The sequence below is a fragment of the Equus przewalskii genome, chromosome 5 (genome assembly GCF_037783145.1).
Source record: "Equus przewalskii isolate Varuska chromosome 5, EquPr2, whole genome shotgun sequence".
In the NCBI taxonomy this organism is placed as follows: domain Eukaryota; kingdom Metazoa; phylum Chordata; class Mammalia; order Perissodactyla; family Equidae; genus Equus; species Equus przewalskii.
Window position 1 is genome coordinate 37,756,848 of NC_091835.1, and position 25,065 is coordinate 37,781,912.

At 34.2% G+C, this 25,065-nt stretch overlaps 1 protein-coding gene across 1 annotated transcript; it reads left to right on the forward strand.

Annotated features, from left to right (window-relative positions):
* The first annotated feature begins 10,929 nt into the window (after positions 1-10,929).
* On the forward strand, positions 10,930-23,396 carry LOC103562457 (killer cell lectin-like receptor subfamily F member 1). The gene is made up of 7 exons (XM_008537494.2): positions 10,930-11,085; positions 11,981-12,079; positions 13,033-13,161; positions 17,618-17,772; positions 18,585-18,697; positions 21,133-21,276; positions 23,042-23,396. The coding sequence occupies exons 1-6, from the start codon at positions 10,947-10,949 to the stop codon at positions 21,263-21,265; spliced, it is 768 nt and encodes a 255-aa protein (XP_008535716.1). The 5' UTR covers positions 10,930-10,946; the 3' UTR covers positions 21,266-21,276; positions 23,042-23,396.
* Positions 23,397-25,065: the final 1,669 nt, after the last annotated feature.

The following is a 25,065-nucleotide window of genomic DNA, read 5'->3' on the forward strand; positions in this document are numbered from 1 at the left end:
AGGAAAGCCCTATATCTATATTAAAAAAATTGAAACTGTAGTTCAAAATATCCTCACCAAGAAAGTCCAGGCCCATGTGGCTTTACTGTGGACTTTACCAAACATTTAAGAAAGAACTAAAACAGTCCTTCCAGAAAATTGAAGCAAAGGGAATACTTGCCAACTTATTTTATGAACCTAGCATTACTCTAATACCAAAATCAAAGACATTACAAGAGAAGAATAACAGAAATTAATATTCTTCTTGAACATAGATGCAAAAATTCTTATCAAATTGAATATGTAAACATAAATATAGATAATACATAATGACCCAAATAGAGTTTATGCTTGAATGCAATGCTTAATGCTGAAAAATTAATAAATGTCATTAACCTATTAATAGACTGAAAAAAGCAAGAACATATGATCTTTTCAATAAATGCTGAAAAAACATTTGACCAAATCTAACTTCCATTCTTGATAAAATTTCTCAGCAAATTAGGAATAGAAGGGGGTTTCTCAATCTGGTAAGGGGCATTTAATAAAAACCTACACCTAACGTCATACTTATTTGTGAAATACTGATTTCTTCCCCAAATCCAGAGCAAAAAAAACAATGTCTGCTATCATTACTTCTACCAACCCTTGTACTGGGATAAATAACTGCAATAAGTTAAGAAAAAAGAATAAAAGGTATCCAAACTGGAAAAGCAGAATTAAAACTTCTTCACAGGGGGCCAACCCCGTGGCCGAGTGGTTAAGTTTGCATGCTCCACTTAAGCACCCAGGGCTTGACCGGTTCGGATCTTAGGCTCAGACCTAAGACCGTTCATCAAGCCATGCTGAGGTGTTGTCCCACATAGCTCAACTAGAAGGACCTACAACTAGAATATACAGCTATGTACTGGGGGGCTTTGGGGAGAAGAAGGAAATAAAAAAGAAAAGAGGAGGATTGGCAACAGATGTTAACTCAGGGCCAATCTTTAGAAGAAAAAATGCTTTTTCACAGATGACTTGTAAAGAATACTAGAGAAGACAGAAAAAAGTTGCTGTAACCAACACTGAGTTTAGCAAAGTTGTAGGGTATATGATCAATATGCAAAAAAAAAATGAACTTCGGTCTGCAACTCATATACAAATATTAACCTGGGGATAAATTCAATTATTTCTAAATTAATCTATAATGGATCTTAGATGTAATCTGAAACCTTAAACTATGATATTTCTAGAATAAAGCATAAAAAAATCTTTGTGAGTTTGAATTGAGTAAAGATATATATTTTTTAGACTCAACCCCAAACACAAGATACATAAAAGAAAAAATGTAAATTGGACTTCATCAAATTAAGAACAAGTCTTTAAAAGATACTTTTAAAGAAAGGAAGAGACAGGCCACTGACTAGGAAAACCATTTTGCAAATCACATATCTCATAAAGGACCTGAATAAAATACATATAAATCACTCAAAATTCAATGATAATAAAACAAACAATTCAAAAGAAGACAAAAGATTTGAATAGACACTTTACCAGAAGAGATATATAGATGGCAAATAAGCACATGAAAAGATGCTTATCATCATTACTCATTAGGAAAATGAAAATTAAAGCCAAAATTAGATACCAGTACACATGTATTATAACGTACAAAATAAAAAAAGATTGCTGACATCAAGTGTTGTAAAGGATACACAGCTATTGGAATTCATATGCTGTTAACGGGGGAACAGAAAAGGGTGCAAATTCTTTGGAAAACAATTTGGCCACTTCTTAAAGATATAAACGTTGTGCCAAGTCAAAGATACTGGTGACAAAGGCCACGTATTATATGATATTATTTACATGGAATGTCCACAGTAAGCAAATCTGTCGAGACTGTAAGTAGATTAGAGATTGCTTAAGGTCTGGAGCAGGTAGGGAAGAGGGTGGAGAGGGGGAATGAGTGACTGCTAATGGTCACAAACTTTTATATATGGTTGCACAACCCTGTAAGTATACTGAAAACATTGAGTTGTACATTTTAAGCTGATGAATTTTATGGTATGTAAATTATATGTCAACAAAGCTATTTATAAAAAGGTAAAATACACACACCATATTATTGAGCCATTCTACTCTTAGGTTTTTATTCAAGAGTAATGAAAGTATATGTTCACATAGAAACTTGTATAGAAATGTTCATAACAACTTCATTAGTAATAGCCCAAACTGGAAAAAAGCCAAGTGTCCATCAACAAGTGAATTAGTTAAAGAAATTGTGGTATATTCTCATTTGTCTTTCATTTTTGTTATGGTGTACACTAGTTTTACATTTGAATATTAATAAATCTATCGATTTTTTAAATTGTTCCTATATTTTCTAGACAGTTATGGAAAATCATTCTTTATATAACCTATTTCCCTTGTAGAATCTTTTGGTCGAACCTCTCCACGACTAAATTGTTCTATGGCTGTCTAAAGACCACTTTGCTCTACTTTCTCAGTCTTGGAGACCCTACAGTTCTCAATGCTTATTTTGATTATTTTCCCTATCAAAATGTTGCTTTCTCAATAATATGTAATTAGGGCGATATCATTCTTGATTGAACCAAGTTCACAGTAGGTGATTAAAAAGATGACTTATTCACATATTAATACTCACTAGTAAAATTTCTCGTAGGATAAAGGGAAATTAAGTCAAGACTTTTAGGTGACATGAACAGATATCTTTTAGAAAAAAAATTTTCTGAGAATGATATAGCCATGTGTTTAAGAGTCGTCTCTATATCAGACTGCACAGATTCAAATTCTAGTTCCAACACTACATTAAGTAATTTGTTCTCTCTGCCATTGTTTCCTCATCTATGAAATGGAGATAATAGCCCTAATTGAAGGATTTGAATGGTTAAATGAGATTATATTGTCCCTGAAATATTGTAAGTACTCAATAGTATTTTTAAAAGAATATTTATTATTGGGGGCTGGCCCCGTGGCCGAGTGGTTAAGTTCGCGCGCTCCGCTGCAGGCGTCCCAGTGTTTCGTTGGTTCGAATCCTGGGCGCGGACATGGCACTGCTCGTCAGACCACGCTGAGGCGGCGTCCCACATACCACAACTAGAAGAACCCACAACGAGAAATATACAACTATGTACTGGGGGGCTTTGGGGAGAAAAAGGAAAAAATAAAATCTTTAAAAAAAAAAAGAAAAAAAAAGAATATTTATTATTTAAATAAGTAATATAGATCATAAAAAATGTGCTTTAGTGTTTTCCAAATAAGTGAATACCCTTCTCATCTTTTCCATTACTTGCCTCCAATCATATGTGTGTTTATGTAAGCGCTTTGTATCAACTGGGCTTTGTCAACCCCATTCATGTATTTGTTTATTCAACACATATTTTTTTTAAAGGTACATTTGTCAGGCATTCTGCTAGGTGATGTAAATCCAAAGATGAAAACCAGACTATTCCTGATACACATATAACTCCAATACTCATACAGTAAGGACAAGGACATAAAAATTCATAGTTACTGAATGACCTTGAGGTCCACTTTAGCTTTGTACTCTGTTTTTTTAATTCTATAAATTTCATTGCCATAGTATTGTCATCATTTCCTTTCTTTTTAAGCCATTTTCTTTTTTCTTCACTTATTTGCCATATTCTCCCCTCTATTTCCCCCCACTTCCTTCTAATCTCTTACAGAATAGTCTTTTCAAGTAAAGACTGTTGAAGGATCTCCTTTAATTCCAAACTTTCTCTTTTTCAGAGCAATTCTTCTGATAATATACCTGGCTCCTAAGCAGTCTGTTCGCTGCTTCATATCTACTTACATGCTTGCTGGTCTGAATTATCATTTTTTGTGAAAAATTCAAAAAAATCAGGAACCACTGGACATACATAGTAAAATTTTAGGTAAACCGCAGACTTCAAAATATGTCCAAGAAAAGCCATACCCACTGCTGAGAGGAAGTAAGCTGCCCACAAAGAAAGAGATTGTGCTTGTCTTTCCTCTTTCCGCAGCTGCTTTGTTTTTGATATAGAAAAACAACTTAGAGATCCGTGCACAACTCTTGGTAGATGAACCAAATGTGTCTAGAATTAAAAGCATGGAATAATCGTTGCTCTATGCACTAAGAATATCTATTTAAAACCTATGTCTCTATTACTACAGTAGAAATAATCTTTGTTCCTATAAAAAGCCAACCCAGCCATTTGTACTCTGGAATCCAGCTCCTCTTGACCTCTCAAAACATTACTTCAGTAATTATTTCTCTTCTACCCTTCTCTTGCAGGATCAATTTTTCCCTTTTCACTGATTTATTTCTGTTGCCATAAAAATGGTCTAGAGCCCACTATATTTAAAAAAAAAATCATCTCCCTTGACCATACATATCCTCTAGCTATTACTCCATTATTCCTCTCCCTCTCAGAGCATACTTACCAATAGATTTGGCTAAATACACACTCAAATTCATCATTTTATGCCTTCTTTTCAACTCCTTCCATTTCTCTTCTCTCCATAAAATCAATTCTGATCAATGTCAGTAGGGACTTCCACATTTCCAAATTACATGGCCATTTCATTGTCTTTATATTTCTTGACATTTCATCAGCGTTTGACATATTTGACCACCTCTTGCTAATAAAAACTTCCTTTTATGGGTTTCTGAACATGTCTCTACTTTTCTTCCTACAGCCTTAGACGCCCCAATAGCAATCTCATTTACTGGCTTCCTTTTCTCTGTTTTAGTTCTAAGTGTTGAAATTCCTTAGGGGAAGTAATCAGCCCTGAATATGTACTCCTATCTAGGTGAGCTCATTCTGCTTCGTGTACAGTTCTGTTCTTTTCTTTTCTTTTTTTGGTGAGGAAGATTGGCCCTGAGCTGACATGGGTGCCAATCTTCTGTACTGTGTATGTGGCACGCTACCACAGCAGGGCTTGATGTGCAGCGTGTTGGTTCAAACCCAGGATCCGAACCTGTGAACCCTGGACAGCTGAAGCAGAGCACATGAACCTAACCACTACTCCACTGGGTTGGCCCCTCATGTACAGTTCTTTTTCCTGAGCTCCAGGTTCAAATAGCTAACTGCCTATTTGACATTTCCATTTGGATGTTCTATAGGCATCTCAAACTTATGTCCAAAATCAAATCACTCTTTTTTCCTAATATGTCTCCTCAACTCTTTCTTCCCCAGTCTTTTTTATTACAGGAAAGACATATTTAATTTCTCTTATCCTACATTTACTCCTTCTGTAATTTCCTTCAAAAATAGATTTCAAAGATAAGAATAACTAATATGAAAAAACACCATTATTATGCTTCAACACATTAACCCAAAGATATGAACATTTGATGGTTCATGTGGTAAATGAAGGTACATTTATTTAGATTATTTTTAAGTGATTTTAGCTTATTCTTATTTTCATTTCTCCATTTTTTCCTTTGAAATATTTAATTTTTTTATTGTGGAAAAGAATAACTGTGATTCAGCTGCTTAAGGATTACAATCTTCTCTCTGTTCCTTATAAAAGAGCACTCTCTACATGATTGACTGAGTCACTGATAAAGATTTTTAACAAGCTGAGATCTCTGTGCATACAAAGAGCCTCAGGGAATATTGCATGAATAATGTGCAGAAATGAACAGAAAGTGCCTGATTTGTTTAAAGGCGAAACCTAGGATTAGAAGATATTAAGATACCTAAGATTTACCACACATGTGCTATACCATAGGGCTTCATCAAACACATTCACTTCAGGTATCACAGTGGTCTTCAGAAATTACTTTAGTCGACTTAACTCTGTTTTATTCATATTTTCAGTTTTTCAGCATTACTAGGAAAATAAAAAGTTCTAGGATGTGGCTTATATTCTAATACTAATTCTTCCAAAATCTCTTCTCTGATATCAAATCATTTTTTCCTTTTGTAGTATCAGGCACTAAGTATAAAACGAGTTTCTATTGATCAAATTGTCATTTACAGAACACTATCCAACAATAGCAGAATGCACATTCTTCTCAAGTTCACATAGATTCACGAAGATAGATCACATTCTGGGCTATAAAATACACATAACAAATTTAAAAGCATACAAAGTATGTTCTGAGAATGAAGTAGAATTAAACTACATATCAATAACAGAAATATTGCTAGAGAATCCCCAAATATTTGGAACTTAAATAATATGCTTATATACTCATGGATCAAAGAAAAATTCTCAAGAGAAATTTAAAACTATTTTGAGCTAAATGATAGTGAAAATGCAACTTAGGAATTTTTGTGAGAGGCAGTGAGGCAGTACTTAGAGGAAATTTCATATCATTAAATGAATATATCAGAAAAGAAGTAAAATCTAGAATCAATAACCTAAAATTACCTTTAGGAATCTAGACGAGGGGAACAATTTAAATCTAAAAGAGGGGCCTGCCCTGTGGCTGAGTGGTTAAGTTTGTATCCTCCAGGATTTCACCGGTTCAGATCCTGGGCACAGACATGGCACCACTCATTAAGCTATGCTGAGGCGGCATCCTACATATAACAACCAAAAAGACCTACAACTAGAATATGCAAGTATGGTCTGGGGTGTTTTGAGGAGAAGAAGAGAAAAACACAGATTGGCAACAGATGTTAGCTCAGGTGCCAATCTTTAAACCTAAAAGAAGCAGAAGAAAAGAAATAATAAATATTAGAGGAGAAATCAATGAAATTTAAGACAGAGAAGCAACAGAGAAAATCAAGGAAACCAAAAGCTGGTCCTTTGAAAATATCAATAAAATTTATCAAACTCTAGTCAGGCTAAGAAAAAAGAGAGATAAATTACCAACATCAGAAATAAGAGATTTCATGACATTAAAAAGATAACATAGGAATACCACAGACAACTTTAGTCTCACAAATTTGATAACAGATGAAATGAACCAATTCCTGGAAATACACAAATTACCAAAATTCACACAACGAGAATTAAATAAATTGAATAGCCTATATCTATTAAAATAATTGAATCAATGATTAGTAACCTTCCAAAATAGAAAAAATCAAGGCCAAATGGTTTCACTGGTGAATTCTATCAAAAATGTAAGAAAGATGTAATATCAATTCTCCACAATCTCTTAAAGGAAATAAAGCAGAACACTTCTCTAACTCATTTTATGAAACCAGCATTACTATAATTCTGAAAGCAGATGCAGACATTAAAAGAAAGTAAAACCACAGATCAATATCTCTCATGAACACACCAACAAACTCCCCAAGAAAACACTAGCAAATTAAATCCAAAAATGTACAAAAGGAGTATACATCACAAACAAATGGGTTTTATTTCAGGTATGCAAGTAGAGTCAACATTAAAAAATCAATAAATGTCAACATGCTAAAGAAAAAAAGGATAAGATCATGTCAACTGACAGAGGAAAAAAATCTAACAAAATCCAATGCCCTTGAATGATAAACACTCTCACTCTGAGCAAACAGAGAGGAGCTTCCTTGTGTTGATAAAGAACACCCACAAAAAAACCTGCCACTAACATCATATTTCACAGAGACATGATAATTCCCCATTTAGGATCAAGAACAAGGCAAGGATGTCCATTCTCACCAGTCCTATTCAACATTCTATTAGAAGTCCTAGCTCATGCAAGAACAGAAGAAAAGGAAAGAACGGCATACAGATTGGAAAAAAAACCACAATAAACTCTTGGCAGATGACATGATTGCCTAGTTAGACAACTGCAAAGAATCAATATAAAAAATTCTTGGAACTAAAAAGTGAATATAGAAAATTTGCAAGATACAAGGTTAGTATATAAAAATCAATTGCATTTATATAGTCCAGCAAGAAACTGGAATTTAACATTTAAAAATACCATTTACGACAGCATCAAAAAGAATTGAAATACTTAGGTATAAATCTAGCAAAATATGTACATGATCTGTATGTGGAAAAATATGAAATATTGATCAGATGAAAGAAATCAAGGACGATCTAGATCAATAGAGAGATAGTCCATGTTTATGGATTGGAAAACTCACTATTGTAAAGATGTTGATTCCTTCCAACTTCATCTGTAGACTGAAATCCCCCAAAAATCTCTTTAAGCTATTTTGTAGGTATTGACAAAATTTATTCTAAATATATGGAAAGGCAAAAAATCTAGACTAGTCAACATAATGCTGAGGAAGAAGAACAAAGTTGGAGGATTCACTTTACCTGATTTCAAGACTTACTATAAAGCTAAAGTAACCAAGACAGAATGGTATTTGTGGATAAACAAACAAATAGATCAATAGAACAGAATGGAGACCCCCAAAATGGATTCATTTTAATATAGTCAACTCCTTTTGAGAAAGACATAAAGGCAATTCAATAGAGACAGACTGTATATACACATATACACAAATGATGCTGGAACAATTGGATATCCACATATAAAAATAAAAAGAATCTAGACATAATCTTTACACTTTTAACAAAAAATAACTCAACAATCATAAAACTAAATGCAAAATGAAAAACTCTAAAACATCTGGAGAAAACAGGAGAAAATCTGAATAACCTTGATTTGATGAGGAATTTTTAGATACAACACCAAAAGTACAATCTATGAAAGAAAAATAAGCTGGAATTCATTTAAATTAAAAACTTCTGCTCTGCTAAAGACACTTTTAAGAGAATGAAAAAACAAACCACAGACTCGTAGAAAATATTTGCAAAACAGATATCTGATAAAAGGACTTGTATTCAAAATATACAAAGTTCTCAATATTCAACAGTAAGGAAATAACTCAATTCAAAAATAGGCAAAAGGTTGGAAAAGACACTTCATCAAGGAAGATATACAGTTGGATGTTTAGCATGTGAAAAGATGCTCAATATCATAGGTCATTAGGGAAATTCAAATTAAAACAACAATAAAAAACCACTGGACACTTACTAGAATGCTAAAATACACAAAATTGGCAATACCAATTGCTGGAGAGGATAGGGAGCAACAGAAACTCTCATTCATTGCTGGTAGAAATGCAAAATGGTATGGCCACTTTAAAAGACAGTTTGGCAGTTTTTCATGAAGCTAAACATAGTCTATTGCGTGATCCAACAACTACCCTCCTAGGTATTTACCCAACTGATTTGAAAACATATCCACACAAAAACCTGTACATGAATATTTATAGCAGATTTACTCATAATTGCCAAAAACTGAAATCAGCCCAGGTATCCTTCAATACATCCATTCAAAGTGAATGGATAAGCAAACTGTGGTACATTTACATGATGGAAACAGCAATAAAAAGGAATAAGCTATCAAGCCACAAAAATATATGGATACATCTCAAATACATATTTCATATTGAAAGAAGCCAGTCTGAACAGGCTATGTTCTATATATAATTTCATATATGTAATATCTACAGAAGGTGAAAATCATCAGGGTTTGTGAGAGGGGTGGGATTGAAAAGTGAAACACAGGGGATTTTTAGGGCCCTGAACCTATTCTATATGATATTGTAATGGTAGGTTCATGATGTTATGCTTTAGTCAAAACCTATAGAATTTTATGGCAGAAAGAGTGAATCTTAATGTATGCAAATTAAAAAAATATTTTGGAGACTGTGGATCCCAGTATGGAAGGCAGAAACTGCCAAAAGGATCTAACTGTATTGCAAATGTATGAAATAGCCTCATTGAAAGGTATGGGGATAAAGTTTGCTGATCTAAGTAACTTGAGAAACGAGTTGTCTTGACTAAGACGACTTGTGATAAAAGAAACTGTGCGTGAATATTGTACTCTAGTTGATAAAGTAGTTTCCCACGAGGTATGGGATAACAATTCTGAAACTACCAAATATGTATGCTGGAACTGAACAACTGAGTAAACAAATGGTGATGGTGATAGCCGTGTCTCTCACTATCGGAGTGAGAGGTTATAGAAATGCGAGGGAGGAGGTTAGCATGATCTATGTTGTAATGTATTAGAGTTGGAGACATCCGTATGAACTCATGGAGCCAACCGAAAGGGTTCCCAATGGGCAAAGCTGGAACAATGTGAGCAATGAAATAAAGTAGTATTAGATTATAACTCAAGCTATAAAATAAATATGAATGAGTTTTTTTTCTGATATAAATGATTGAATAAACATGTAAATGGGAGATTAGACAAATATTCTCTGCAGAAGAATTCTAAGCAGTTTATGTAGATACTCTGTCCTCAAAGGGGTGGACCATAACTCTCCACTTCTTCAGTGTGGGCTGCGTATGTTGACCTCCTTCTAAAGAGTACAGAATGGAAATGGGGAAAAAGGGATAAACTTGCAGTAGATAAACCTGACAAACACTACCACAGTCAAGTGATCAAAGATAACATCAACAGTGATAAGCCATGTTGATAGTATGTACCCTTCATAAGATGTGATAAGAATGGCGATTTATCTCTGAAGTCTTTCTCCAGAAACCTATAACCCAAGTATAATGACGAGAAAACCATCAGATTAACTCAATTCTGGAATGTTCTACAAAATATCTGACCAACATTCCTGAAAACTGTCAAAAATCATCAAAACAAGAAAAGAATGAGAATCTGTCCCAGCTAAGGAGCCATGAAGACTAAACATATCATGGTATCCTGAATGGCATCCTTGAATAGAAAAAGGTATTAGGTAAAAACTGAATGAAGTACAGGCTTTAATATTAATTAATTATATTTATAATTATATATTGTTAATAATATTTTTAATAATATTGATTCATTAATTTTGACAAATGTATCATACTAATATAACATAGTAATAATAGGAGAAGTTGGGTGTTGGGTATATGGGAACTCTCTGTACCGTCTTCACAATTTTTTTGTAAATTAAAACTATCCTAAAACAAAACGTTTATTTAAGTAATGAGGTTCCTGTCACTCATAAACCATATCCTTTGTGGTTTTACAGCTACAGGCTTGTTTTAATGCCACTGACTCTGCTTTTGATCAGGTGATGCCTCTCTTTCCATCTCATTCAAAGATGGATTATTCTATTTATAGGATGTTTGGACAGACACAAAACACAGAGGGACTGATGATGCAGAAGCCAAGGAAACCTCCTTATCATTGCCAACGCAAGTGGACATGCAAAGGTAGGAATCCATAGCCCTCCCATCAGACCACAGATTATACAGCTGGAATTTTCTGTGGATCTTTTAATGCTAGGCTTTTAATGAGAACTTTGAAGAACTTGAACTAGAATCTAATCAGAAAATTTATCTTATTTTGAAATAGTATGTTTACATAGATATCTCCCCACTAGATTGTACGGTTTCCTATCTCCACAACCCTCACATCCAGACCAGTTTCTGGTGTGTAGCTGTATATTTATAAATATTGCTAAATTGAATGTAATGGTCAGATTTGACTTGACCTGGGTTGAAGATTATTAAACTATTATAATGCTTATTTTATTGAAGGAAAGTTTATAATTATAAAGATTAACATCTGAGTTCTGTTTCATGAATTGATATACAACTTTTATCTCAAACATTTGGGAAGATGGCTGCAGTACTCAATCTTGCTTATGTTTCTCCTTTAGACACTCATTTTTACTATCATTCAATTATTTTGGTACTACCTATATTTTTTCTTCTCACTGAATGTTATCTGTGCAATTCAGTCAAAACGTAAGTGAAGGTAAAGGACAAATTTTAGAGGAAATGTTTGACTAAGCAGTTGATCAACAAATATCCACCCATTTGATTGTTATATGAATTATACTTTTGGAAGAGAAGTGTTAACATAATAAGAGTATTTAATAAGCAGTAAATAAAGCATATTGACTTCTTACTTAGGATCAATATATCCAACCTTTTAAAGGTAATTAAATATGTGTTCATGTCAAGATGATTTAAATAGAGATTGTAGACTTCTTTCCCTCACCTTAAGACAATGTGTACCTTCAGAATTTTACATTTCTGTGACTCATTTTCAAGTTCATTTGAAAGGTCTGAACGTTTCAGAAGGAAAAATTAATCATTACAGATTACCCTAAATGTCCAAAGTGGCATCAGACTACCCTGAGACTGACCAGCATTGCGCTGGTTCTACTCGCTGCCACGGTGATAGGACTAACAATTCGGGGTGAGTATGTGGAAAGCTATATGTTCAACTATAGAGATTAACGTATTTCCTTTGGAGTTTACTTTTATTTCTTTAGCCTTTTCAGAATTATTTTTCACATTTATCTCATATTCTCTTTCATCGTTATTTTAATTACACTGATATTAAATGACACAGTTCCTGATTTCATTAATAATTAGTAATTTTTCCCTATACAGAGGAGGAATTAAACTTGTTAATTAATAAAGTCTATTCTGCTCATAATTTTAATTAATTGGTAAATAGTGTGGGTTTGGCTATCACAATTCTAGGAACTGAAGTCTTATATTTTAGTGAAAGTACTTAGTTTTATGGAAGCTGATTTGGCCCTTTAAATAAAACTTTTGGACTTTACAGGTTACTTGACATTTTGAAGTTTTTAAAAAATTTATCAGTTACTTGAAAATTTAAGGCCAAGTTAAAGATCTATTTCTAAAATGAACTCTACTTCAATAAGAGCTCTGGATAATTGTATCTGTTATTGTTTCTATTTGTTGTGACCCACTACATCTTAGGAGTTGTAATAAACACGTTATATACATTGTCTTTTAGCCTTACAACAACTCTCAGTCTGTTAAGCATTTCTCTCTTTTAAATAAGGGGAAACTGAAAAACAGAGAGGCTATGTAACTAGTTCAAGATCATACAGAATTCTAACCTATCTAAACAGATGCAAATTTAAATATGTTTTAATTTTATTTAGATAATTTGTTTCTATTGTTTGTTTCTAATCACTTTTCTATAAGTGGAAATCTCCGAATCTCTAAGTTTATTCATTCTTTGTCAAATTGGAGGGTTGAAATGCTATAAACAGACCTCCTGTCCACCAGCATTTCATGCATTCCCTTGCAGGTTCACTTTAATGGATAGTTAAAAGGCACAGGCTTACATCTGCAGAAATCTAATTAGTCTTACTATTTTTCCTCATTTCTTAGTAAGTTACCTAAGCATACATTCCTTCAGTGACAACCACAGTGAGGTGTTTGGTAGTGAGAATGGAACCAAAGATTGCAATTGTATGAATATTCTTCCCAGGAAACAGCAGGACAATACAAAATCCACAAGTAAGTGGTTTTATTTGATTGTATTGTAGAGGAGGGAAAATTTTTCCTCCACCCTCTTAAGTTTAGTGCTTGGAGCCTGTAAATTAAATGGACAAAGAACCAATTAATGGGAGAAAAATGTTTATTTGTACGCATAGAAGAGCTAACAAAAGATGTAGCTAGCTCTAAATGGCTAAAGGCTTATATACCTAACTTAGAGGAAAGGGAGGGGGAAGAAATGGCTGGCTTCTGTGGAAAAAATAAATATGCTTCTTTAAGAAAGACAAGAGGGTTTTTGGGTGGGGGATGGTGCAAGGAAATCTACTTTTTAAAAAAGAATTATTTGATTGAGGTCATATTGGTTTATAACATTGTGTAATTTCAGATGTACATTATTGTATATCAATCTCTGTATGCACTGCATCATGCTCACCACCAATAGCCTAGTTTTTATACGTCACCAGACAAGAGGGTTTTTTAGGAGAACAAACTGGAGATAAAGTTTGTGATAGTGTCTGTTTATGCAAGTATAAGCAGTCTTTCTCTCTTCTTCATGGCCATAAAATTCCCCCAGAGAGGGGGTTTATGGTAGGTTTCTTCTCAGTCTTTTTCCTGCGAGCAAACCACCTGAAAGAGGGAATTTATGGCGACCTCATTTCTCAGAAGCTTCTACTTTTGGTCAGATAAGGAAGGCTCTGAGGAGGCTTTTTCTTGCATCTCTTGCATCTCTTTACCTCCAATTCCGGTTCCTGTAAGTCTGTTCAGGTTCACTGCTTAGACTACACTTACCGCTTCCTCGCTCACCTTACTGCTGCTAGAACTCTCTTCAAATACACTGTCTCCAATAGCTGGCTTGCTGCTACTTCAAGTGTTGAAATTCCCTTGCTAGGCAACAAAGATATCACTGACTATCTCTTGAAAGTTTCAAAATCTTAACTTATTTATTTTACTTCATATATCTATTAGGCATATATAAAATACTTGGTTTACTGACAAGATAGCAAAGAATTTAAGAAAAAGTCCCTGCCCTCAAGAATCTCATGATTGACGTGTGAGATGGCAAAGATAGTCAAATGGCAATGCCGCATGTGGTTTAGGCTGAATAAACTCCTTCCTGATAGAGGTCTAGAGTAGCTTCTTGCATTATGCTCAGTGTCTCTAAAGGTGAGGTTAGTACAGAGGGTGGAGTGTGGTTAAGGATGATGTGATAGTTTCTGGATGACAGTAGAGTCATATTCCTGGAATACCAATTTTATTTAATGGAAAGTAATCTAGATAGTATCATATTAAATCAAACTCACAAGTATATTAAGGATTAGAATGTAATATTTACATAAGAATTTAAGATGAAATCAATCTTTCAGGAAATTTTGCCTAGGCCCTTAAGGAACAAGTTCAATATCCTTAACTGTTGGAGACGATTTGGTGGAAAACTGTAAGGTTCATTGGCCTGAAATAGTTTTATTGCTATGATTGCTTTTTACTTTACTACTCAAGAACATTATACCAGCATTATGCACCTATATTTACTTATGTAGTATTATATGGATAGTATCCATGTACTATATCCATATATTATTCTATGCAATAGTGATTGCTGTTTTTGCGATTATTATTTGTTACAATATATGATTAAGGTGTTTTAGATTGTTCTTTCAAAATTATAATGCATAAAGGTTGAATTATAAGGCATTTGGAGATCAGTATGTCTCACAAAGAAGGGGATTACTAATTGCTATTTTACTGTCATCTAGATCTCCATTCATTCTCTGTGCAGCCAGTAGGATCTTTCTAAAATGCAGATCAGTGACCAGGGCACTTGCATGCTTAAAACTCTCCTGTGATTTTCTCTGGTCCTTAGGACAAAGTCTAAGCACTTTAACTTATTTACAAGGTCCTCTGCACCTTGATTTCCTACAACAGCAGTCTCATTTCTCACAGTGCAGCTCTCTTCTTTGTACACTAGTCCCCAGCAGCACAAACCTCTGTGAGGCAGTACAATGCAGCATACTCTCTCGACTTTGAGTCTTTGTTCACGCTGATCCAATCCATTCTTTTGAATATTTATCTCTTCATTGCAGTTTCCTACCCTCTGAACCCTTCTAGTGTGTGTGCGCACACCATAGTTGAGACTATACATGCTAATATAATATGATAAAATACACATAGCTGATTTTAGTTGCATTTCTTATATGATAGGGCAATTAAATATAAAATCACATATATTGGATATTTGTATTTTTTATTCTGTATACTGCCTGTTCATCATCTTTGCCTTTTTTTAAAAAAAATTACGGTGCTTATTTTTTCTTAGTTATAAGTGCTTATTTTAGAATAAGAAAATTAACTTCTCACAAGTTACAACAATTTTCTAAGAAATCTACCAAAACTATAAACTCTTGCACAATTTAAACATCATGAATTATACTAAAATATATTTCCAGTCCTTATGTTAAATATGGATAATTAGGAAGTGCTTTCTACTTAAATATTGATGATCAGAAGAGAGTGATAGAACAGAATATGAAAAATATAACTAATGTGCATGTTTATGATGACACTTTTCCCTTGAGACTTTAGCCTTTATATCCCATCTCTTTAATTGGTCAACTCAGTCTTCCCTGCTGTGGGCATTTCTATATTCCTCCCCATTCATGTACTCTTCTAGGCTTCTCTAGACCACCTGGAGGCCTTCTTTCAATGGGGGTCCCAGCACTACTGCACTCCAGAGCTATTTGTTGACTATTTCCATCATCTTATCTTTGGCATAGCAATAATAGTCCTGTAATTTTCACTGGATGAATTTCCTTCCTTTTACTGCACTGAAAGAAGCTGGGGCTTCTTTGTTTCTGTGGTAGATGACTTTCAGGCAAATAAAAAGAAGAGGGAAGTGAATAATTCATCATTTATTTTAGAGGCCAACTGCTACCGTAGCAAAACATGTCAAGGAAAACATCTGAATGAGCACGACAGCTTAAAGTCATTCGTTTCTGTCAATAATTTATGATAGTAAATTTCAGCAAAACTAAAATTTATTCCCAGCTTTGGTGTGAGATGTACTGTTGGGTATTTTTCCTGGCCAACGCAGTTAAAGCTTAGTTCATTAATACACTATTTCAATGCCCATTTTGTTGTTATTACTTATAAAATAAAATGCCTTGGGAAGAGGGCTGTGAAGAACCAGGGCACTTCACTGATTCAACCAGAAACTTACTATGTGATATTTTCCCCAAATAATATGATTCTTCATACTCTCTCTCAAAGATCTCCCATGGGCTCTAATGGTAAATACTAACTTTTGAAAAGAGTATTTTATAGTTTATATTTTCATATTAGTCTCATTTAATATAAGCAAATCAGGTAAACTTTTACATAAATTTGGGGATATTTAAAAGATATTATGGAACATTTAAGACATGCGAAACTTTAAATAGCATACAAGCAATGTTTATATGCCTACTATTCAGCTTAAAATATAAAAAGAATTAGTTCATCTGAAACCTGTGCATACCAATTTCTGAATATAAGTTTATTTTGATACTTATTTTAGGTTTGTCCCTTTTCATAGAGGTAAGTCTGATGGTCATCAAGACATATAGATATTGGGGTCACCATGAAAAATTTGTTTTACAAAGTTTCTGATAAAGCATGTTATGAGGGCCCGGCCCCATGGCCGAGTGATTAAGTTCACATGCTTCGCTTTGACGGCCCAGGGTTTCGCAGGTTCAAATCCTGGGTGCAGACATGGTACCTCTCACCAGGTCACACTGAGGCGGCATCCCACATGCCACAACTAGAAGGACCCACAGCTATAATATACAACTACGTACTGGGAGGCTTTGGGGAGAAGAATTAAAAAACAAAAGATTGGCAACAGTTGTTAGCACAGGTGTCAATCTTCAAAAAAGAAAAACAAGGCATCGTGATGCAGTTTGTAGTTTGCAGAGAAAAAAAAGTGTTATGAAATATATTCTTCTGCATCAAAAAGAGACTCTAAAAAAGACATTTTTTTCCACAATAGTTTTCTCCTGATGGCTTTTAGACTCTCTGTTTTACTTTGTTTCCCTATATCCCACCACTTATTAACTATATGACCTTGAATGAGTTACTTAACTTTTAGTTTCCCACTTTATACTTTACTTAACCTTAACTTTACTGTCTTTAATTACAAACTGAAAAAAATGAAGTTAATAATTTTATGTATCTCATAAGTTTCTTGTAAGGAAGAGTATTTCATATAGTACTCGTGCATAAAGAATTCGGAAACTATTTGAAATATAATAATTACTCAATAAATAATGGCTGAATATTTCTGACATTTATCTCTTCTAAAGACTATTCATCAGTGGAGAGGGAGTTCATTGGGGGGGCAAAATCTTTACTTTTAAGGAAACAATTTACAAAATTAGTGCAAAAATTGTTTTCAATAATTAAATCTTGTTCTCATTCCTATTTCTTCCTATTTTCCCATTTTCAGCAAACTCTAGGCTAAATTTATGCCCCAATGATTGGGTACAGAAGAAAGGGAAATGCTATAACTTTTTCAAAACCTTTAATTCATGGATCGATAGCCAAAAGTCCTGTTCAATAATGAAATCACATCTTTTGATGATCCAAGACAAGGCTGAACTGGTAAGAGCTAATTTGCCATGAAAATTATCACTTTAACAACTGGGAAAAATAAGTGCATGCTGTAATAAAAGAATTATAGTACTAATAATTACTGCCATTTATGGAATTCCCACCATATGCCAGGCACTGTGGTAGACATGTTATATAACTTGGTGCTCACAATAACCTTATCTGATAGGCAGTATTTTCCCCATTTCCATGAGAGGAATCTATAGAACTTGACAGGTTGTACAAAGTTGCCTACTTCACTCTTCAAGCAAATGACAAAGTTAGAATATCAATGCTATCCTCGAACATTATCTCCCGGAGAGAAAGATAGGAGCTCTTTCAGGTGCTGATCAAAAGCATTACCAATATCTGGCAATATTCCTCGTATCTTGGGTAAGAGAGATGGGGCTCCTTAGTTTCATTTGTGTGTAGTTTCACCTTAGGCATCAGTTTTCTCAAGACTGCACCATTGGTAGACAAAAGCAATCCATGGATAGCTGTTGGTCTTTTAGGCAGACTCATTCATTCCTAGCTTTTGCTTCACATCCTCTTTGTGCCCCTTCGTCAGTTGCTGTTTATATCACCACCCTCAGGAATTCCATTAAGCAGCACATGCCCTCACATAATGCATGCAAGAGTCATGTATTTTGAATATCTTCCTATCGATATCCTTCCCTAAATGTATAGAAAACCTCCTCAGCTTTCTTAAGATTTTCCTGATTAGAGAGATCAATAGCAAAACCTTTACAGGTCTGGACAAAAGTTCTAAGAGGCTATTTTAATAGATTTAACTCAGTTAATTTCCTCTGGATCTTCTTTCACAGGATTTCATACAGAGTAATATACAAGATGGAATTTACTTTTGGATTGGATTGAACATTACACATCCACAAAAGACATGGACGTGGCTGGATGGCACCCCATTAAATCGACAGTTGTGAGTGTTGGCATTTAAGTACCATGGGGGAATATGAGAGCTGAGCAGCCAATCCCTACTGGGGGCTGCTTGAAAGTCCAAGTAGCCAGTTGGTTCCTAAAGATTGAAGACTTTGATGTTTGTTAATTTGCAAATAATTAGGAAATTTGCCTTAGAGAAATGAAAACTCCTAAACTGATTTATTTTCATAATGAGCTTTCTTTTAGTTTACCTATAATGGGAGAGGTATAAATGGAAAATTGTATTCAATGTAAATTTATATAAATTTAAATTTTTATGAAGTATTTCTTACAGGTTTGCAGAATAATCTTTATTTTGATTAGTAGAAGAACTTCAATTATTGGGAAATATTAAAGAATAAGTTATACATAACACAACAAATAACCGTTTGACTGTTTTTTAATTCTATCGCCCCAATTAACAATATCTGTATCTATTTTTGTGTCCCTCATTCATTTCTGCTTAAATTCCATGAATAGAGATTGCTGAATCTTTGGGGATTATGTGCAAATCCCCAAAACATAGGCAGAAAGTCTGAGGGGTCCAGGGCGAAAACTACTCTTAGCATCAAGGTTGTGGGGATCATCAAAAGTTAATTAAGCTTTTTGAAAATTTTTAATTTTGTAATGTCTCTTAAAGAGATGTGAATTTAAGGAGATTAGGAGGAATATAAATCTTCTGGAGTGACACAGCTGGTCCACTGGGCTGGCTGAGGGGTAGTAAAAAAATACTCTGAAACAGAAAGTCACCCCACAAATGAATACTCTTACCCAGAGACTATTTACAGCATCTCCAGAGTGGAAGGAGGTGGGGAGAGGGAAAAGGGGTAAAAGGGGACATTTGTGCAGTGACAGATAGAAACTAGACTTTTGGCAGTGAATATGATGTGATCTATACAGAAGCTGAAATATAATGATGTGCACCTAAAACTTATATAGTGTTATAAACCAATGTGATCTCAATAAAAAAAATAAAAAATAGTAAATAAATAAAATAAAATTTACACTCTATACCCACCCATGCATGCTCTCTGTACACAACAAACAAAAAACCCAGAAATTTTGTTTGATTATTTCTAACAAAAACCTATTAGCATATTTTTAAAGAGATGTTCTGTCAACCTACACACAAACTTTCTTAGATTTATTAATTTGCTGATCTGGTTTTTAAAATCGAGTAGTTCCTGACTTTTTTTGGATGACTTGTGGCTTTTTTGTCTAACACAGGAAAAGTTGGTTTTAACATCATGGAAAAACAGAATTTAGAGGAAGTTCCCTTCTTTTGTGTTAAAGCTGAAGGATGTGCATATTATGAACACATATGCACAGAAATTCTTTTGTTGAGGTGTCTACGTGAGTTTAAAACATTTCAGAAAGGCGGGAGATCTTCTCGCCTTTTCCTCACTCTCACTCCTTGCCTAAGTCCTGTCTGGGGTTACTGTTGCCATGTTCAGCATGTAAAGACTAGATGCATCAAAGAGCATTCATCTTTCTTAGAATCTATTTTAGAAGCAAGGAGATTCATCACAGACAGTGAGGGAAGATTTTGAAAAGTGTGGCATTTGGGATTTAAGTCTGGAAGATGAAAAGGTTAATAGTTTGATTTACTCTCTACAGGAAATTAACACTTTTTGAAAACTGTGCATGCTTTTGAATGTGTTGATATTACAAAATCTTAAAATGATAAATATGATATTGTCTGCTGTAGATTTTGTATCATTCAATTGATGAAGAATTTTTAGAGTAACAAAATGAATTTTTCTCCTAAAATGGCAGAATTGTCCTCTGTCTTAGTATAACAAAATACCACAGACTGGATAGCTTATAAACAACAGAAATTTATTGATCACAGTTCTGGAATGTGAGATTCCAAGATCAAGGGAGCCCTGTTTTGGTGAGGGCCCTCTTGCTGACTGGTAGCTGACACTCTCTCACGGTGTCCTCACAGGGTGCAGGGGCTAAGGATCTCCCTGGGACCTCTTATGTAAGGAGCTAATCTCATTCACGGGGGTTCCATCCTCATGACTTAAGTACCTCCCAAAGGCCCCGCTCCCTAATACCATCACTTTTAAGGGTTAGAATTTTGACATATGGATTTTGGGGGCATACAAACATTAAGATGATAGCAGTCCTCTAACAATTTTATCTTTCATGTGAACTCCTGGAATTGAGAAACTAGTGTTTCTTGCTCACATTGTTATTTCCATTTTAATTCCATGCAGTGTTTCCATCTACAAATGACAATTTTTTTTTTATTGCATTTTGGAGCAATTCTAAGCAAATCATTTACTAATGTACATTTCCTGTCCGAATATGACAATACTTTAGATCTCTAGCTTGAGGAATACATTCTTCCTAAGAAGACGGAAAACACACAAAGTACACACAGTTGTGCTTTTAGCAGAGTGAGGACAGAGTATTCCTTTTCCTCTACAGATTTCAAGTCATGGGCCAGGTTGAAGATAACGCCTGTGCTGTGATAACAAAGGAGGGTGTTTTTTCTGAAAAATGTCTCATTCAGAGTTACTGGATTTGTCAAGATGTGATTTCTTCGGACAATGACCTCTGAATTCATCACAGGTATCCTCTTCACTCAAAAAAGTTCACAAAAATTTTTTATTTATGTATTTTTGTAGAAGCAGTTTGTTTCTACAACAAATGTTATGGTGATAAATGATAGTGTTAGATTTGTTAGATGATAATGTTAGATTTATTACTATAAATGCAGGCAATCAGCCTTAACTGGTCCTTAGCTTCACCTGGTCACTTGTACTGTATTTCCATAGTCATCTCCCATTCGTGATAGTGGCTATTTCAGATGGAAACCATGCTTTTGTCTCCTCTATAATTCTCTTCCTACTTGTCTCATTCACCATTAGCAGAGGAGCTTGTTCTCTTTTTGTTTTGTTTTGTTTTTAAAAAGAAGTCCTCAGATGATATATTTCCTGAACTTTCTACCACTGAGTTTACACATTGGTCTGCATCTTACTTACTACTTTTTTCTCTCTTCTTATTTCCAAAAAAGGAGTATCCTCTTTTTGTCTAAATTGAACTCCCAAGTTGTCCGGATTGTATCCTTTTTAGTTTTTTCAAGGAGATCCCTTCATTAATTATCTCCCTAATCTCTCTCTTCTTATGCCTCCTTTCCTATCAGCAATTAAACATATGAGAGCCACAAGAAAATTTCCCCTTAACCACATGTGGCTTCTGGTTTCTGGCCAATTTCTTCCACCCCTTTTTAAGTTGAACTTCCTAAAAATTGGTTATACTTGCTTTCCCCCTCTTTCTACCTCTTACTCCAAGTTCTTCTAAAATCTGGCTTCTGTTTTTCTTACTATTTCACCAAAGTGTTCTCATCATTTCACCAATGACCTTCTTCTGGCAAAATACAATGAGGACTTTTTAGCTTTTACTTTAACTCTCAACAATATTGCTCATTACTGACCTATTTCTTCTCCAAATATTCTCTACCCTCAGCACCTGTGATGCAGTGTTCTCTCAAATTTCTATCTACCTCTTCAGTCATTCCTCCTCAGTCATTCCTCCTCAGTCTTTTCTGTAGCATCTGTTTCCTCTTCTGATCTCTTAAATATTGGTATTCCTTAGAATTTTGTGTGGATCCTCTATCATACACAATTCTTGGCCGAAGTCATTCACTCTATAACTTCAGTTGCCATCAATTTATTGATAAATTCCATACCAATATTTCTAGCCTAGACCTTATTACAGCTGGTTGCCCATTGGACATCTCTATTTGGACATCTCAAGGTCTCTCGATCTTTACCTGTTAAAAATTAAACTCATTAATTCAGTGAACGGTAGTGACATGCCCACACTAGTCCAATCCAGAGTCCTTGGAATCAATCATGACTTCTTCCTTCTTTTCACTCTCAGTGTTCAAACACTCATTTAAGTCCTGTCAATTTTACCACATAACTATTTCTGGAATCTACGTATCTTCATACGGACCTTATCATCCTGAATTGTTGCACTAGTCTTTTTCTCTGCTTCTAGTTTTTCTGCCCAGGTCTGTTCTCCATATCGTGACCATAGAGACGGTCTAAACCTCATCTCAGACCACATTACTCAGTTACTTACTTCCCTTCAGTGGCGTTTCATTGCTTAAACCCTTTTCCATCTCCTGGCAGACCCTTTGTGCCTTGGCTTCTCTTCATTCCTCTCCCACTTCCATGCTTATAATGATGGAGACACAGTAAACTTTGTTCAGTTCGTCAAATGTGCTATGCTTTCTCTTACCTCTAATCTAATCATATGCTGTTTGCCTTAGGTTAACAAACATTTTTCCCTTTCTTACTCAACTGTTTAACTCTTGCTTATTTTTCAGGTCCCAAGTGAAATACCATTTGGAGGAAAATGTTTCCTTGACCATTCTCCACTCCAGACTGAGTTATAAAGATTTAATAGTATATTTTCATAGCTCCCTGTACTTATCTAATCTTAATATTGAATGCTATTTTTGGGCCATTGTTTGCTTAATTATTTGTATTTCTTAATGCACTGTAAGCTCTGTAAGGCCAATAGTCTTCATCATTGTATGGAACAAGGCGCCTGATGGATAATGAATGATAAATAAGTACTTGTTATATTGTTGAGTATTGTTTGTAACACGTTCAATTGTTTCCCCAGCACCACTTCCCCAGTGTTAGGTTTACATGGGTTAATAAATAAAATTTCCCACACTTTTTGTTTGTTTTTGTTTTTAGCAGAGAGATTAATACATTAATGTTTGTTAATTAAATGTAAGTTCACCAATAGGAAACTTTCTTTAAGACCTTGGATCCACTAAGAGTAAAACTAAAAGTTCAGGTATAAATTAAAAGAAAAACATTTATTTTAAATTCATATGTGTAAACAGAATTAATTATAATTTATAAGAAATTAAATATAAAACCTTCAAGTCACTTAAAATATTAAACCTACCTGAAACCAGAAAACTCCTAGAACAAAACATAGTTGGTAAACTCTTTGACATCAGCATTAGCAATATTTTTATGGATACATCTCTTCAAGCAAGAGCAGCAAAAGCAAAAATAAACAAATGGGACTACACAAAACTACAAAGCTTTGTACAGCAAAGGAAACTATGAACAAAACAAAAAGGCAACCTACTAAATTGGGGAAGATATTTGCAAATGACATATCCAATAAAGGGTTAATATCCAAAACATTAAAGAATTCATGCAATTCAATATGAAGAAAAAATTAATTCAATTAAAAAATGAGCAGAGAACTTGAATAGACATTTTTCCAAAGAAGACATACTGATGGCCAACAGGTAGATGAAAAGGTGTTCAACATCACTAATCATCAGAGAAATGCAAATCCAAACCACAATGAGATATCACCTCACACCTGTCAGAATGGCTATTCAAAAAGAGAAAAAATTAACAAGTGTTGGTGAGGATGTGGAGAAAAGGGAATCCTCATGTACCGTTGGTGGAAATGTAAGTTGATGCAACCACTAGAGAAAAGAGTATAGAAGTTCCCCCCAAAATTAAAAATAGAACTACCATATGATCCAGTAGTTCCCCTCCTGGGTATTTATCCAAAGAAAACAAAAACATTAATTCAAAAAGATATATACATCTCTATGTTCATTGCAGCATTATTTACAATAGCCAAGATATGGAAGCAACCTAAATGCCCAACGACAGAGGAGCAGATAAAGATGTGGTGTATATATATATATACATATACATATATGTACATATATACATATATATGTGGTCTATATGTATGTGTATATACATACATATATATGTGGTGTGTGTGTGTATATATATATATATATATATCAGCCATAAGAAAATGAAATTCTCCCATTTGTGACAACATGGAGGGATCTAGAAGGTATTATGCTAAATGAGATAAGCCATCCAGAGAAAGAATACTGTATGATTTCAATTATATGTGGCATCTTAAGAAACAAAACAAATGAAGAAACAAAACAAAACAGAAACATATTTACAGACAGAACTAATTGGTGGTTGCCATAGGGGTGGAAGTGGGAGGAAGGGAAAAATAGGTGAAGGTGATAAAGAGGTACAAACTTCCAGTCATAAAATAAATGTCACAGGAATGTAATGTGCAACATAATAAAGAATAGAGTCAACAATATTGTAATAACTTTGCATGATGACAGATGGCTACTAATCTTATCAGGGTTATCATTTTGTAATGTAAACAAATTTCTGCACCTGAAATTAATGCAATATTGTATGTCAACTAAACGTCAATTAAAAAAACAAACACAAAATCATGTTTATTTAGTCTATAAATGTGAAAATATGTATTATTTTATTAATGTGAACATTTGAGAAATACAGACAAAAGCGATTAGAGAGAAGT